The sequence below is a fragment of the Eulemur rufifrons genome, chromosome 15, assembly GCF_041146395.1.
Source record: "Eulemur rufifrons isolate Redbay chromosome 15, OSU_ERuf_1, whole genome shotgun sequence".
In the NCBI taxonomy this organism is placed as follows: Eukaryota; Metazoa; Chordata; class Mammalia; order Primates; family Lemuridae; genus Eulemur; species Eulemur rufifrons.
The window spans coordinates 1,891,225-1,908,382 of record NC_090997.1 but is presented as its reverse complement, the minus strand read 5'-3'; the positions used below and the strand labels follow the sequence as shown (position 1 = coordinate 1,908,382).

The 17,158-nt window shown below is 52.2% G+C and overlaps 1 protein-coding gene and 1 pseudogene across 1 annotated transcript; both read right to left on the bottom strand.

The window, feature by feature from the left end:
- Positions 1-1,281: 1,281 nt before the first annotated feature.
- On the bottom strand, positions 1,282-2,561 carry LOC138395640 (small ribosomal subunit protein uS2-like; annotated as a pseudogene).
- A 2,992-nt stretch (positions 2,562-5,553) lies between these two features.
- LOC138395638 (mucin-21-like) lies at positions 5,554-10,183 on the bottom strand. Its single transcript, XM_069488493.1, has 4 exons — positions 10,114-10,183; positions 6,314-8,223; positions 6,065-6,250; positions 5,554-5,748 (listed from the first exon to the last, which is right to left on the bottom strand). Exons 1-4 carry the CDS (start codon positions 10,181-10,183, stop codon positions 5,554-5,556), a joined length of 2,361 nt encoding a protein of 786 aa, XP_069344594.1.
- Positions 10,184-17,158: the final 6,975 nt, after the last annotated feature.

The window sequence follows — 17,158 nt, the reverse complement described above, 5'->3', positions numbered from 1 at the left end:
ACTGGTTGTGATTGGTCTTGTGATTGTTCGAGAGAGGAATGCTGGAGGAGGCATTAGCCAAATCTAAGGCAGCTGATGTGGCCCCGGCACAGACACTACGTGGCCGACCGCCTGAGTAGCATTAGGGACTGCAGCATCTGTGGGTGGGGTCACCTTGTCAATCCCTGATAACCCACAGTGACCTGCCAGTACCCTCTGGTTTGCGTACAGACCACATAGGGCTGATCAGTGGGCTTTGGGCTGGGTGACAACATGCACCGCCAGTTCCTAGGTACCTGGGGTTTCAGCAAGCCCCCAGGCACCGTGCTGTTAGCAGGGACAGCCCACCCAGGGCCGGGGGTGGGGGTGCAGGGGTCCCCATCTTGCCTCTTCCCCGAGAACAGCCTCTCCCACACATACCTTCAATCAGATTCTCCCACTAAAGTTTGCAAAGTCTTTCCTAACAGAATATCCACACCTGAAATGTTTTCTGGAATAGGGGAAATAAACATCTCTATGGGGCAGGGGGAGCTTTTCCCATACCTAGATGTGTTAAAGTCCTTTTTACCCAAATTGTTTGTCCCCCATGACCATCAATGGCAGCCTGTTGGTGGGGGTCTTTCTGGATTTCCACGGACTAAAGCATATTCCTCTCCATATCTGCTAAGGCCGGGGCCTTCTCTTTACTTGGGGGGAGGTAGGGACCAGTGAATGGTGGGCTCAGTGTGGGCCTCTGTTCACCTCCTATTGCTTGAACATGGGGTCCACCCTGGCCTCGCTCCTAATCTCGGGGCGGGGGTGGGACCACCTCTGATAGGCCGGGGCATTAGCGTGAGCAGCAGAAGGGAAGGGACGGAACTGCCCTTCCGGCTGCTGTGCCCCATAAGGCTGCGGACACAGCTCTGGGGTGTCTGTTTTCCTCAGGGCGTTCCTGCTCCCGGTACCTCGCGCCCCACTTGCCTGTGTGTGACTCTTAGCGATCCCTTTCCCTTTTCCTCCCTTCTTTTTCTGGGCAGTTTCCTTTTTCCGCTTGGTTAGCCCTGGTCGGGCTACGGGCTACCAAGCGTGCCTTGTCGCGGGCTTTCTCGGTTTCTCCCAAATCTGCGATGACTTCTCCCACACCACGTGCATCCTGTCCCACCGTGGGACTCAACAAGGACAGCAAAGGGCCGTGCCCTCCTCTTGGTGCACCTTAGACAATCATTTTCATCCTGGTGGTAACAACACTCTCAGTGGGGACGGTGGAAACTCGAGCATAGATGACTTGCCGCCTCCCTAACTCTCAGAGAAGCCCGGGACCCCTCAGTTTAGGGCAGGAGGTGGCGCCTCCTGGTCAGCCTTCCTCAGGCCCAGCCTCTGCAGCCGAACGGTCGGCCCCTGAGGCTCGTGTTGCCTCCGGTCACGCGGGCGTTGCCGCAGGGCTGGGTGGGTGGTGATGTTGCTCGTCTTTTCTGCTTCATTCCTGGCTGAGGAAATACCATCGCCCGTGTCCCCCAGCTGGACCGTCCAAGCCGCCAGAGCCCCCGGGTCGTTGTCTCGAGGGCTGCAGCGAAGAGCCCTGTGGGAGTCCCCGATCGGCGACCCCCATTTGGCTGCAGTTGGGCTTTCTCCTGCCTTTGCGCGAGGGGGGAGCCGGCCAGTATCCCTGGTCCCCCTCGTCAGCTGTGGCTTCTGGTCATCAGAGTCTTCTTCACAATGTTCCCAGGGACCCCAGGTTTCCACACCCCGACCCGGTTCAATCACGGTGGCCCTGATTTTTGGTTGTTTCCATTTCCTTCCCTGTAGGTGAGCACATCTGTGTGCTCATGTTTCAATTCTCGTCTTTTCTTTAAGAAACTGATGAACAGGCACAGAGGCCCCCGCGCCCTTCACAGGGTGCGACCTCAGGCTGAGCCCCAGCAGACTCAGCGCTGGGCCAGTCCCCTCAGCTGCGGTTCCTCCGCGGTCACAGCTGCTTCGGCGGCAGCCTGCTCCTCCTCCCCAATCTCTTCCCAGTCTCCTCAGAGGGAAAGACCGGGCGTGACCTCCCTCGGGAGTTCAGGGGGGCGGCGCCTCGCATGCGCAGAGCTTCCCAGGCCAGCATCCACCGGGCTGGCCCCGCGGGGGAGCCCCTGTTGCCGCGCGAGACGGCGAGGTCCACCTAGCACAGCGAGACTGTGCTGCACAGAGCCGCGGTCGCAGGTTAGCATCGGAGGCCTCCGTGAGAGGCTGGTGGTCAGCCCTGGGGTCAGTGGCCACCAGCAGACGTGGCTCCCGGACTGCCGCCCGGATCCGGTTAGTGAAGGTTCCAGGAGTGCCTCCGGTGGCAGCAGCAAACTTCAGCACAGCTCGCCGGCCAGTATTCCTGGAGGGTGTGACACTGACATCACAGGGTCCTCAGTGGCAACAACGGCACGAGCTGCCGGCAGAAGCTTCTCCCACGTCCTCTTCAGGTTTACGACGCACATGCCGTCACTTTTCCTTTTGTAGATGTACTGTTGCATTTGGAAGTCCAGGTTGGTGCCATCTAAGTGGGTTCCTGATGCAAAGAATCTGAGGACATCCTCCTCCTTCATTTGCAATGCATCAAGAGCTCTGGACATTGCCATAGTTTCCCTTTAAGTTGCGGCAGGAATCCAGAACAACACCCTGTGGACCCCTCTCTGGGTAGCGGAAAAGGCAGTTTTTGTCTCTTGATCTTCACTTTTGTCCATGAAGTTGGATGCAAGGGCAGAAGTGGAAGGCACATGTCCTTTTCTAGTTGCAATTTCTCCTCCAGCCCTTAATTTTTGCCTCTGCTGCTAGCTGGGTCTCCACTGCCAAATGAACAAAAATGGCCAACCCATTGCAGTGGCTGTCCACTGCCCTTCCTTACCGCAGTGCACCCCCAGCTGGCATTTGGGGCCACCCTCGTCCTCATACAGAGCTCCACAAGCATGTAACAGACGTGCCACCCCGCCCCCATGGGTGCAGCTGGTTGTCCTGGGACTCCCCCACAGGTGTGCCATTCCCCTTACCTCTTTCTTGGCCTCTCAGCTCCTGGCTGGCCTGCCAGGTGTCCCACGGGGAGCAGGTACATGCAGACCTACCCCCAAAGGCTGACAGAACTGAGAGGCTGAAGAAAGACATTGACAAGGCCGGGCGCGGTGGCTCACGCCTGTAATCCTAGCACTCTGGGAGGCCGAGGTGGGCGGATCGTTTGAGCTCAGGAGTTCGAGACCAGCCTGAACAAGAGCGAGACCCCATCTCTACTAAAAATAGAAAGAAATTATATGGACAGCTAAAAAATATATATAGAAAAAATTAGCCGGGCATGGTGGTGCATGCCTGTAGTCCCAGCTACTCGGGAGGCTGAGACAGGAGGATCGCTTGAGCTCAGGAGTTTGAGGTTGCTGTGAGCTAGGCTCACGCCACGGCACTCACTCTAGCCTGGGCAACAGAGTGAGACTCTGTCTCAAAAAAAAAAAAAAAAAAAAAGAAAGACATTGACAAATCTAGTTTCTCAGAGAGAAAAAAGTTTTTTTTCTTTCTTTTTTTTTTTTTATTTCATCTTATTGTTATGGGGGATACAGAATTGCAGGTTACATACGTTGTCCATGTACCGCCTTTCCCCCCAAGTCAGAGCTCCAGGCGTGTCTGATCCCCAGACAGTGTGCGTGGCACCCATCGTGTAGGTAGATATCCCTCCCTTCCCCAACTCCCCTTCCCGAGTCAGCACCTTCAAGTGTGACCATTCCCCAAACGGTGCGCAATGCACTCATTGTGTAGGCATACCCCCATCCCCTCCCCCACTCCCCACCTCAGTCTGATATCCGATTGGTGTCGTTCCCAGATGTCTATTTAGGTGATGATCAGGGAAACCAATTTTCTGGTGAGTACATGTGATGCTTGTTTTTCCATTCTTGGGATACTTCACTTAATATAATGGGTTCCAACTCTCTCCAGGAGAACCATAGAGATGTTGTATCTTCATTATTTCTTATAGCTGAGTAATATTCCATGGTATACATATACCACAGCTTACTAATCCAATCATGTATTGATGGGCATTTGGGTTGTTTCCACATCTTTGCTATTGTGAATTGTGCTGCTATAAACATTCAGGTACATGTGTCTTTGTTACAGAATGACCATTTTTCCTTTGGGTATAAGCCCAATAATGGGATTGCTGGATCAAATGGTAGGTCTACTTGAATCTGTTTAAGATACAATTTAATAGGGACTTTCTCGAAGAGAAGCAAAGTCTCAGGTGGCCATGAGACAGTGGATCCCCCACCAGCCTTCTGCAAAATATCCTTTATATGACAAGCTTTTACGGTAGTGACAGGTGCAGCTGGCCACATCCTGGCCACATCCATCTCAGACTCTGTTGCCAAAACTCATAACCACTGGGGAGGTTGGATGAGCATCCTTATGAGGGGTTACCTATGCTACAGGCATCGTCCTAAGACCTTGCTGCAGAACACTTTGCATGCAGGAGTCAAACGCTGGCCATCATGGTGCTTTTGCTTCCAGATAGTGTCATTCTTGCCACGCAACAGGCTGTTTTCCTACAGCCGCATTGGCAAGATCCTACTGTTTGGTTGGCTGACACTTGAGAAAGCTGGTCAGTGGTGGAAGGCAGAGTTTCCACTGCTGGGAGTGCAGCGAGCCGGTGACAGACTGCCAGCTCTCCGCCGAGGGTCTGCCCCAGCTAGGATCCCTCCCACCAGCTTGCAGAACCAGAGCAACTGAGCCTCCAAAGCAGCTACCCTCTGTCCTCCAAGACCTGGAGGGCCCTCCTGCCCTGGACCCATGGAAGGGACATGTGCAGCCCTTCTGGGAGGGGGCCCCTGAGAATCTCAGTGTCTTTGCCAAGAGCCTCTTGACAGGTCAGACCTTAGCAGGCCAGAGGGTCTTTCCCTTGGGACCGGGAAGCGCTGTCTCTGTGCCTCCCAGGGCAGCAGTCTGAGAGAGACTAGCTGGAACCAGCACCTTGGCCCTGACGGGCAGCTCGGGGCTGGAGCGCTGTAAGCGCCCTGGGAAGCGTGGCTTTGCGTGAACCTGCCCCGCCCCACAGAGCCTGTGGCTGCGCCTCCTCCACCTCTTCCTGCCCGGGGCTCCGCCAGCGCCGCAGCCTGCTCGCCGTGCCCCACAGGCCTGACGGGCGAGCCCGGGCGCTCCTGGCACCCGCCCTCCTCTCGGCTCTGCCAGCCCCGTTCTCCTGCCAGCACCATGAGTCCCGGGGACGCCGGGGTCCTGCTCGGGGCAGGAAGGATTAGAAAATGGGGACACAGAGATATGAATGAGGTCTCTGGCCTTTGCTGTGGAGATTCGCAAAGCCAAATGGACGCCAGCGTGAAGGGCTCTCCCGGAGCTGGGAAATTCGACTCAGCACTCCAGACACCCACCCTGTGCACACACAGTTCTCTCCGTCATGCAAGTTGGATGTATTTATTGCTTAGCCTAATGACCAATATATTATCCTCTTTTTAGTGTCTGGCAGAGGCCAGAGAGAGGAGCAATGTGTTCCCCAGGGCTGTCAGGGGAGGGGTCTCCTGGGACCAGTGCAGGTCTGCTTCCTCCCCGGAGGCCGTGGCTCCCTGGGTCGGGCACTCAGGGCCCATTGTGCGGCCTGCTCATCTCCATGGCCACTGCGGATGTGGGTCTGCTCCAGAACCAGCCAGGGCTCCACCTAGGCCTGGGGGGCACTCCGGGATTCCCTCCAGGGCCCGGGCCAAGGCCAAGGTTGGGGCGGTGGGGGCGGTAGACAGCTGTGTCAAAGACGTTTCTCAGGGACAGGCTGTTTCTCTAGGAAAAGAAGAATTCGATAGTTTCAGCACTGGATCCCCCTCTCCCAAGCCTTCACCGTGGACTCCTTCTGGAATCTTCTCCCCCTTCCACCCATATCCCTCCCCTAGTGAGGGGAGCTCCTCCCTGCAGCCTTCAGTCCCCTTCTCCCAGTGGTCAGCAATTTCCTCCACACATTAATTAGCTCCTCTGGGTCCACATTGCCATTTCTCTTTGTAATTCTCTCCTGATTCACCCTACCCAGGCCCTATTTGGGGCCCCTTCTGTTCACAGGCTGCTCCATCCCGCAGGACCTTTCCTGCACGCAGGCACTCACCACACAGAAGAAGAGCCCGGCAGAGAGCACCGCGACCGCTGTGACAGAGACCAGGGTGATGAGGAAGATTTCCCACGGCTTCAGGGACCCACTAGGCTTCACCGCACTCCCTGTAGTAGCAGCACTGGTGCTCACTCTATTGGAAGTTGCAGTCAGAGCAGGTGTGCCAGAGCCTCCGGGGGTCGCCTCAGACACAGAGCTGGAGGCTGTGCTGGTCTCACCAGGGATCCTAATGGACGCAGTGTTGGCAGTTGTGCTGGATGCAGTGTTGGTGGCTGTGCTGGACCCAGAGCTGGTGGCTGTGCTGGTCTCACCAGTGGTCATGCTGGATGCAGTGTTGGTGGCTGTGCTGGACCCAGAGCTGGTGGCTGTGCTGGTCTCACCAGGGGTCGTGCTGGATGCAGTGTTGGTGGCTGTGCTGGACCCAGAGCTGGTGGCTGTGCTGGTCTCACCAGGGGTCGTACTGGATGCAGTGTTGGTGGCTGTGCTGGACCCAGAGCCGGTGGCTGTGCTGGTCTCACCAGGGGTCGTGCTGGACGCAGTGTTGGTGGCTGTGCTGGACCCAGAGCCGGTGGCTGTGCTGGTCTCACCAGGGGTCGTGCTGGATGCAGTGTTGGTGGCTGTGCTGGACCCAGACCCGGTGGCTGTGCTGGTCTCACCAGGGGTCGTGCTGGATGCAGTGTTGGTGGCTGTGCTGGACCCAGACCCGGTGGCTGTGCTGGTCTCACCAGGGGTCGTGCTGGACGCAGTGTTGGTGGCTGTGCTGGACCCAGAGCTGGTGGCTGTGCTGGTCTCACCAGGGGTCGTGCTGGATGCAGTGTTGGTGGCTGTGCTGGACCCAGACCCGGTGGCTGTGCTGGTCTCACCAGGGGTCGTGCTGGATGCAGTGTTGGTGGCTGTGCTGGACCCAGACCCGGTGGCTGTGTTGGTCTCACCAGGGGTCGTGCTGGATGCAGTGTTGGTGGCTGTGCTGGACCCAGAGCTGGTGGCTGTGCTGGTCTCACCAGGGGTCGTGCTGGATGCAGTGTTGGTGGCTGTGCTGGACCCAGACCCGGTGGCTGTGTTGGTCTCACCAGGGGTCGTGCTGGATGCAGTGTTGGTGGCTGTGCTGGACCCAGAGCTGGTGGCTGTGCTGGTCTCACCAGGGGTCATGCTGGACGCAGTGTTGGTGGCTGTGCTGGACCCAGAGCTGGTGGCTGTGCTGGTCTCACCAGGGGTCGTGCTGGACGCAGTGTTAGTGGCTGTGCTGGACCCAGAGCTGGTGGCTGTGCTGGTCTCACCAGGGGTCGTGCTGGATGCAGTGTTGGTGGCTGTGCTGGACCCAGACCCGGTGGCTGTGCTGGTCTCACCAGGGGTCGTGCTGGATGCAGTGTTGGTGGCTGTGCTGGACCCAGACCCGGTGGCTGTGTTGGTCTCACCAGGGGTCGTGCTGGATGCAGTGTTGGTGGCTGTGCTGGACCCAGACCCGGTGGCTGTGCTGGTCTCACCAGGGGTCATGCTGGATGCAGTGTTGGTGGCTGTGCTGGACCCAGAGCTGGTGGCTGTGCTGGTCTCACCAGGGGTCGTGCTGGACGCAGTGTTGGTGGCTGTGCTGGACCCAGAGCTGGTGGCTGTGCTGGTCTCACCAGGGGTCGTGCTGGATGCAGTGTTGGTGGCTGTGCTGGACCCAGAGCTGGTGGCTGTGCTGGTCTCACCAGGGGTCGTGCTGGATGCAGTGTTGGTGGCTGTGCTGGACCCAGAGCTGGTGGCTGTGCTGGTCTCACCAGGGGTCGTGCTGGATGCAGTGTTGGTGGCTGTGCTGGACCCAGAGCTGGTGGCTGTGCTGGTCTCACCAGGGGTCGTGCTGGATGCAGTGTTGGTGGCTGTGCTGGACCCAGAGCTGGTGGCTGTGCTGGTCTCACCAGGGGTCTTGCTGGATGCAGTGTTGGTGGCTATGCTGGACCCAGAGCTGGTGGCTGTGCTGGTCTCACCAGGGGTCTTGCTGGATGCAGTGTTGGTGGCTATGCTGGACCCAGAGCTGGTGGCTGTGCTGGTCTCACCAGGGGTCGTGCTGGATGCAGTGTTGGTGGCTGTGCTGGACCCAGAGCTGGTGGCTGTGCTGGTCTCACCAGGGGTCGTGCTGGACCCAGCGTTGGCTGTTGTGATGGTCCTACTGGACGCTGGGCTGGTTCCAGTGGGGGTAGATGTGCCGGAGGCAGTGGGGGTTGTGCTGGGTGTGGTGTTGACAGGTGTGCTAGCCCCACTGGAAGTTATTCCTGAAGATAATCATAAATAATGATAAATGTATTAATATATTGCACACATAAACTTTCTGCTCAATACTTGCTTATCCATTACATGAAGAATTCTGTTTAATGCTCACTACAGCTTTCTAACATAGATCCTATTATTAATATTATCACCGCAAAGATGAAGAAATTGAGGCTCAGAAATGTTGACACTTGCCCAAGTTTATACAGCTAGGAAGTAGTGGAGCAGGCAGTGGAACGCGGGCGATTGAATCTGCACTTCCAGGTATCAGCTAAGTCACTCTCCCACCCTCTCCCAGTGCTGGAGTTACATGACCTAACATTGCTGGTAGATACGTTCATTCCACATTCTGGTACACATGATCCAGTACAGATACAAAGTGTCATAAGGGACTTAGAGGATTGGGGGAAACTGGTATGCATTGATTACTTCATTCTTAAAGTAGCGTTGCTCCCTTCTTCGAAAAGATTTCTCAGAATATAATTCAGAACACACCTGCAGTAGAATCACTTATGGGAGCTTGTTGCAAATGAGGATTCTTAAGCAAATCACTCCAGACTAACTGAATTAGGATCTGCGAGGGGACCAGCATCTGCGTCTTCACAAGAAGCCAGCTGACTCTACGTGCACGAACGTGCCAGGGGCTCCGCATGGCCACGCAAAGGCTGGAGGGGATCAGTGATGTGTGGCTCAAGCACATACGACTCCCAGGATTAAGGGCTATAAACCATGGGGTGTGGGCACAGGGAAGGTTTTCAACTTCTTACAGACTCAGCTGGAGTTAAGGACGTGCCCGTTTTCCCCCTTGCTCCCTTGAAGGATGCAGACACGGCCTCCCCAGCCTGTGTTTTCTCGCCTCATCGTGGCTTGTTTCACTACTGCCTGGGACAAGGGTGCCTAGCGCCTCACCCTGCGTGTGTGTAGTGTTTCCTCAATCTCATCTGCACTACCATAGGATTAGAGTTTAGCTCTATTTTGGTAAGGTCCCCCAATCTGCCACGTGATACAAATTGGTGGCAAGGTCAGAATCATGAGTAAAGCTAAGTAAGAAACGGGGATGACCAGTAGAGGGTACAAGTCAAAGAGGAGAGATTTGGAAGACACATAAATGAGCCCCAGTTATGGGGAGGGCTAATTTTGGCCCCAAAGGATGAATTCTCCAAGAAGTCATGCGTTCCATTTGTGCGATCGAGACAGCCCCCCAGGTGTTTAACGGTGTCAGAGCTGTGGAAACGGGGTAGAAGTCCGTTTTGAGTCTTAAATCCTGTTTTCCTTGGTCTTAGGCTGACCTTGGTCTGTGGCTGGAAAGCAAAATGCCTGGATCCCAGATATGCCAAGACCTTAGAGGGCAAAGAGGAATGTTGAGAAGGAGAGTTGAAGGCTAATGTGGAATCAGCATTAGGGACAGGAGAGAAATTGAGTTTGTAGAACATAGCAGAGTGGCATTTAAAAAGCAGCCAACTCTTCTTGTTCTTGATACTTAAGACCCCAACAACATCACACAGGTTATTACCATTTTACAGGTGAGAAACTGAGGCACAGAGAAGCAACTCCTCCAAAGTGCACAGTTAATAGATGGAGCCACGACTCAGACGCAGGCGGTCTGAGACCGGAGCCCACGCTTTAACCACTGTGCTCTGACTCCTCCACCCCCGGCGACACATGGTCAGGCTGAAGTGATTACGGTGAAACCAGTACCCTCCGTATGGAGGAGAAGCTGAGCCATCCCAGTGGCAGTCGCATCTCCCCCGACTCCTCAAATGTTCTCAGACCACCCACTTTTAAATCAGATCACTCACCAGCTTCTAAAAGTAGGAGGAGCAAGAGTAACCAATACATAAGGACAATGTTTCCTTTCTGCGTCTTCATCTGCCTCTTTGTGGCTGGAAAGCAAGATGCCTGGATCCCAGATGTGCCAAGACCTTAGAGGGCAAAGAACAGAGGCTTCTTGGGAAAGGAGAGTTGAAGGCGAAGTGATAAAGGCTGGAGATTCCAGGAGCTCGGGTCTCCCAAGTATGTGTTCCAGGGAAGAGCCCTGAGCCTGGGGGTGGACGGCTGGATGCCTGGGCTCCTTGGGCTTCCTCCGTGCGATGTCGCTGCCTCCTCCTCTGCAGTGGAAGAGCTGCGGCGGCCTTTATAGCTCACACGGGCCGGGGAGAGGTGGGGCAGTTGACCTGACCGTGTGCCAGCTGCAAGTAGGTAACAGACACTGAGCCTGGGAAGGAAGGGAGCGGGGTCAAGGGGAAGGCGAGGAAGGAGAATGACATGATCATACAGGGAGGGCAAAGGCTGGGTGTGGCAGGAGGTAGAATGGGATAAGGAGATCAAGGTTGTCAGAGTGGAAGGGACACTCCTTCTGAGGCAGGATGGGGTTAGAAACCTGTTCTAGCTCAAGACTTTGTTTCCTGGTCAGGAAGCCCTGCGAGCCTGCTTGAGCATGGAGGAAGCCCAGATGAGTTGAGCTGAGAGGGCAGGACCCTCATCTCTGAAGCAAACAGACATAGGGGACCCAAAAGAGAATCTGGGCAGAAGACAGATGGAGCATTGCTGGGTATGCAGTAGGTACTCAACAGTGCACATCAAATGAACAGAGGAAGAGACATCAGGGGGTGATGAAGCCATCTTTGGGGTCTCTGGGGCAGGGCAGCCGAGGGTGTGGGGAGAGTGTTGAATATGCAGGACAAGCCCCCTCAGACTCACAGCAGGTGAAGCAGCACAGGGCCCTGAGGGCTGTACAACAAGCATGGCGCCAGCGCCTGCTCCTCAGGGAGCCTCCACTCAGGCGGAAGGCGAAGGGGAGGGGTGAGCAGAGATCACTTGGCGACAGAGAAGGGGGGCGTGGAGGAGGGGCCAGGACTTGTCAACAGCAGCTCTACCGGGAACTAAGAGTGAGAGCCCACTCTCCCTCCCCCGAGAATGGCACTAAGCCATTCATGAGGATCAGTCCCCACAACCCAAACACCTCCCACCTGGCCCCACCTCCCAAATTTCAACATGAGACTTGGTGGGGCCAAAGAAACTGTAGCCAAACCACAGCAATGACCAAGGGGCGGTGTCCCCATTCCTCTGACAACGAGGACAAGCTGCGTGGACAAGGCAACATCTCAGATGATTTATTTGTAGGTGAACGAGCTTTCCCCGAGTGTGAGACTGTTTGAAGGAAGCTGGCAAGCAGGAGGTGGGCTGAAAACAGGAAGGAGCTTGGAGTGAGGGAGCCTGAGAGGCAGAAAGGGTGAGGGTTGCGCTCGGAGTGGCTCAGAGTGGGTCTGCCTACGGGCTGCGATGGGGGCTCCTGCGGCTCGGGTGTGGGGGCACGGTCAGCGACAGCTTGGGTCCTGTACTCCCGAATCCTATTCTGTAGCTGAAAAGCCAACAGCACTCTAAGGAAGAGACTTTTTTTCCCCTCTAGAATTATGTGGAGGCAGAAATCCTGGATTCAAGTTCAAATTCCTTTTAGAAGCTACCCTAAAAATTATAACATGCACACTTATCAGAGTCTAAATGTAATTAAGACTCTGTAATCTTTACTCTCCATCAAAATGATAGAAGGACCTTAATTCTTATTACCCATCTCCCAACTCATTCCCTAACGTCATCAAGTATTTTAATTCTATCTTGTTTCTTTAACTTCATGAAAGATTGTTAGTGTCTGTTCACACACCGTCGGCCTGAACAGGGTCACACACTACATCCAGCTGCAAGGGAGACTGGAAAACACAGTCTCTAGCTGGGGGGACATGTGCTCACCTAATATTTGAGAGTCCTATCGCTAAAGATGGAGAGTGGGTGTCAGTGGACAACACAAAGCTGTGACACACATTTAAACCTGCTTATTTTATATTCTGTACTTAGTAATTCCAATACCTGAAGTCTTCATGGATCTGATCCTCCTGTCTAGCATTTTTGTTTTGTTTTCTTCCTTGTTGGCTTTTACACAGGGTGTCTGTTTGCATTTGTGATTTGAGATTTATGACTATGAATTTATTTTTCTTGGAATGTTATCTATAGACGTTCTTTGAAGCCTGAGATGAAGGTATGATCTTTGATGGAGAATTTGCATATTTCTGCCAAGCATATAGAAGCATTACCAGCTGAAGTTTATTTTATTATATTTTTAATTTTTATTAACACATTATAACTGTACATATTTATGGGGTATAATGTGATGTTTTGACATATGTGTTTTATAATTTGAGGATGCTTTTAAATTAAATTATAGGATTGAGGTCTTTTGATTTACCTAGACTACAGGACTCAGAGCTGCAAGCCATGTGAGGTGTTGTTGTAGTTACAATTGATTTCTCAAGGGATCCCTCTCTCCTCACCTGCACCAAGTTTAGAGACAGGCATTTTTGCTTGCATTTCTCTAGAGGAGGGACAGGTTTATTTTTAGTTTACAATGTCACTGAAGCTTCCAGTATTAGGGGAGTATTAGGGTAGGGTCTACTACTAGATTCCCCAGGTTGGGCTGGTCCTACTGAGGCTGTGATACCTGAAGCTTAGGTTCACTGGGTTTGGCAAAAGGTGGCTTCAGTACATCCCTTACTTCCTGCATCCTACTTTAACTTAGTCTTTAAATTTAGCAATTCTTACTTTCCTGCCAACTCACAGATTCTTTTAAGAAGATTTTTTCCTCCATAACTGTTAGCTTCTCAGGGTATTTGCATTCAGAGCACTTAGCCCATTCTATGGCCAGAAATTTAAGTTCTTGTTGAATTGTTCTGAGAAACAAATGATGGTGTATTGAAAGCCACTAGCATAGCATGTGGCACTCGATAAGCATGCGATAATAAAGGACAAAGGGTGGTGGCTCACGACTGTAATCCTAGCACTCTGGGAGGCCGAGACGGGTGGATAGCTCGAGGTCAGGAGTTCAAGACCAGCCTGAGCAAGAGCGAGACCCCGTCTCTACTAAAAAAAAAAATAGAAAGAAATTATCTGGCCAAATAAATATATATATAGAAAAAATTAGCCAGGCATGGTGGCGCATGCCTATAGTCCCAGCTACTCGGGAGGCTGAGGCAGTAGGATCGCGTAAGCCCAGGAGTTTGAGGTTGCTGTGAGCTAGGCTGATGCCATGGCACTCTCTCTAGCCTGGGCAACAGAGCGAGACTCTGTCTCAAAAAAAAAAAAAAAAAAAAAAAAAGGACAAAGGGAAGACAGACAAACGTAACAATGTAAATACGTGGATGCCGAGGGTATTTTGAGATTTTAATTTGTAGCGCTGCCCCAGTGAATTTTTCCTTACTTGTCTCCGAGCATTTGGAAGACACAAAGAAGTAGGGAGGGAACATCTTTCCAAAGATGAAGGAGACCTGGAGGGTCCAGTGTGGGTCTAAGAGGGCTTTCTGATCTCCTCAGTTTGCACGCTTTGAAGCCACAAACCCAAATGAAGCGTGTCACGTAATTACAAATTCTCAGGGGAGATTTTTCAACCCCCTCCACAAAGTGCCAAGTTTAGAGACAGACAAGTTCCTCACAGTCCCCAGTGTGCATGGTGGGCAGTATGGTTTTATAGCTGAACTGTGCACTGAGGATTTAACCTGTTTAGATCTCAGATTTATTTAGGGTCTCCTGCTAGGCTCCACCTATGCTCAGGCCCTGGGCTTTGAGCCTGGCACTCCAAGCACGAAGCAGCTGTGAGCACATAAGCTCAGGTTTAGCAAGTTTGGCAAATTCCCTCAATGCTGGGTCAGAGGCCTCTCAAGCCTCTTGGAGTCTCTGCCTTCTCTCAGTCATTGACCTAAATATTACCTACTATGTATCCAGCTAATTGATACAATTGCAAAGATTTGTTTCAAAACTTTATCCAGAAATATTTATTACTTTCATTGAAAGGAGTGGTTAATGTACCTTGTCCACTATATTGCCAGAAAAGTGGACATTCTCAAAGGACTGTTTTGATCATTAAATGACAGCATATTTAAAGTCACCTAGTACAATGCTTAGCACATGGTAAGCACCTGGTGACAAAGGAAAAAGGAGGGAAAAGAATGCCCAGGTAAGCAAGCAAGCATGTCATCTTGCTACCACAAATACCATGAGCTATTTTTTAAGCTGTAATAATATTATTCTTCCTCTGACTGGTCAGGTTGCATCCTGAAGAAACAATAGAAATCCAAAGCCTAAAGGCTTGTATGTTGAGAGATCAAAGAGAAATTGTTCTGAGGTTGACCATGGTGCCCCCTTTTCAAGAGGTTGTGAACCACGGTTAAGCTCAGGGGGCATTTTTACTTAAGCTCATATCCAAACCTGCCGAGGCTCAGGTGTCCTCCAGAACCACTCTCTGTTTCTCTGGCTGTCCTGTTGGCCAGACTCTCTGTGATCTCTTCTCTGGTTCATTTCTTGATGTCAATCATGATCGGCCGGGCGCGGTGGCTCACGCCTGTAATCCTAGCACTCTGGGAGGCCGAGGCGGGTGGATTGCTCAAGGTCAGGAGTTCGAGACCAGCCTGAGCGAGACCCCGTCTCTACTAAAAATAGAAAGACATTATATGGACACCTAAAAATCTATATAGAAAAAATTAGCCGGGCATAGTGGCGCATGCCTGTAGTCCCAGCTACTCGGGAGGCTGAGGCAGTAGGATCGCTTAAGCCCAGGAGTTTGAGGTTGCTGTGAGCTAAGCTGACGCCACGGCACTCACTCTAGCCTGGGCAACAAAGTGAGACTCTGTCTCAACAAAAAAAAAAAAAAAAAAAATCATGATCATCTCTGTGGCCAATTCCCTGGAGACCATGGGGAAGCCTGTCTGACGCATCTGATGGTGACCACCTTCTCCTGCATGATCCCCTTCTTCCCCGAGGTTTTCCTTTCCACAGCATCTTTCATTATCCAACCTATGTCCGTACTCTCCTCTCCCTTGGCAGCCTCCTCCGTGATCCATTTCATGGCTATAGCTGTGGCCTCCTCCGTGTCCATGATGCCCGCCATGATTCATTCCATGACCAAATCCATGGCCGTGGCTCAGCTCACGGCCCACGCCACATCCAAAGGCGTGTGCTCCTCCATGTCCAATCTCAAGAACCAGTGCATTTTCCAGGCTGTGGAACATTCCAGAGCCCAGGCCTCAGTCCAAGTCCAGATCAAGACCAATTCTGTAGTCACAGAGGTTAAAAATTCCACTATTTATCAGGGGAAAAGAAAAATCCTTCTAAAAGAGAAAACATATATATTATTAAACTTTTTTCTTCCATATCATTAAGCCTTCTTGGATTACCTAAACTCACAAATTTTCATTTTACAATACTGTCTATTTTCTCTCTTCTCATTAAGTCTTTTTGTGTGTGTGATATTTTTGAACTCTCTCTTCTCATTTGTTTATTTCTCTGAGCAAACAGCCTTCCTAACCACTGTAGTCGCATGTTCTCTACACGAACGCTGTGATCATCGCTCTGTGCCTTGCTTAGGTTATGTGCTGCTCAACTTTCAAGACAAGGGAGATCCACATCCTGGAAATAGAGAGTCTTTCATTGTGTTAATCAACCAAGAAGGTTGCATATCTATGAGGACAAGTAAAAATAAATAAAAAGTAATGAAGTAAAGGCCAGAATAGACATTACCTGTCATGGAGTAGGTATCACCGAGAAGGGACAGGGGGAAACTGCTCAGAGGGTAGGACTACTCTATATTTTAAACTGGGTAGTGATTATACAGATATATACACATTGTAAAATTAATCAAGCAGTACACATAAGATTTATGTACTTTTTGTAAATTAGACTTTCATTTTTTTCCAGCTGCAAACACTATTTTCTAAATTAATGCTGTTCTTTTTATACTTTAATTTAATTTTTAATTTTTCCCTCAATTTTGTTAAGGTGTAGTTGGTGTAATATTGTGAAATATGCACGTGGCCTTCAACCCTGTTTCCTGACATACAGCTCCTAAAACCCTTAGAAACTCCAAAGTGTCTTTTCGTGGACTAGCAGGTGACGGATGGCTGGCAGCCCCTAGCCAGCTTCAGGACAGGGACCAGTCACCAGAAAGGCAGGATTAGAGGGTTGGGACCTTCAGCCTCACCACCGACCTCCCTGGAGGGGAAGGGTCTGAAGGTTAAACTGACCACCAGTAGCCAATGGTTCAAACATGTAATCATAGCAAACCCCCAGGACAAGGTTCAGAGAGCCTCTGCATAGCTGAACACGTGGCGGTTTCTGGAGAGTGGTGCGCGGGGGAGGGATTGAAGCCTGGCGCCCCTTCTCCCCGTGCGTCTCTTCATTTGTATCTTTTGTAACGTCCTTTGTAATAAACCCATAAATGTACATAAGTATTTCCCTGAGTTCTGTGAGCCCCTCTAGTGAATTAAACCCAAAGAGGAGTCATAAGAACCCCACTGTTCAGTCTGAAGCTCCTGAGGCCCGACTCCCCCCAGCCCTGGGCAGCGCAGGGCAGGGAGCGTCTTCTACTGGGGGAAGGAAGGGAGGAGTTCAGAGGATTGTTTTTTTCCAACTTGGGTACCAGCTCAGCCACAGTAAAATCAAGTACCAAGCGGACCCCTGAAGCCCCTGATTCCAGGACTTCGTTTCTGGACAGCATGTCAGGACCCACCCTGGGCCAGAAGGAAACATGCTGCCTTGAAGGGAAGGACCCAGCCAGGCAGGATTCCCACCTGCTGACTAAAGAGCCCCTGCTTTGAATGAACATCGGACACAGCCAGGCAACAGTCACCACTGGCTTTGGATGAGACTGGGCTGGCTTCAAGTGTGACCTGGTGCAGTCCTAGCTGCAGTGGCCACAAGAGAGTGCCTACGTCACTCTGCCCCCAACTCCAGCAGCCCAGCACACAGAGTAAGGAAAGAGAGTGAGAGACTTTGCCTGTTAATCCAGGGAATTCTACTGTATCT

Coding starts and splice junctions, on each gene's coding strand:
- LOC138395638 (XM_069488493.1), bottom strand. CDS start 10,183: ATGAAGACGCAGAAAGGAAACATTGTCCTTATGTATTGGTTACTCTTG. Junction 6,251..6,313: donor ACACTGCATCCAGCACAACT/GCCAACACTGCG, acceptor TCTGTGTCTGAG/GCGACCCCCGGAGGCTCTGG. Junction 5,749..6,064: donor CCGGGCTCTTCTTCTGTGTG/GTGAGTGCCTGC, acceptor TTCTTTTCCTAG/AGAAACAGCCTGTCCCTGAG.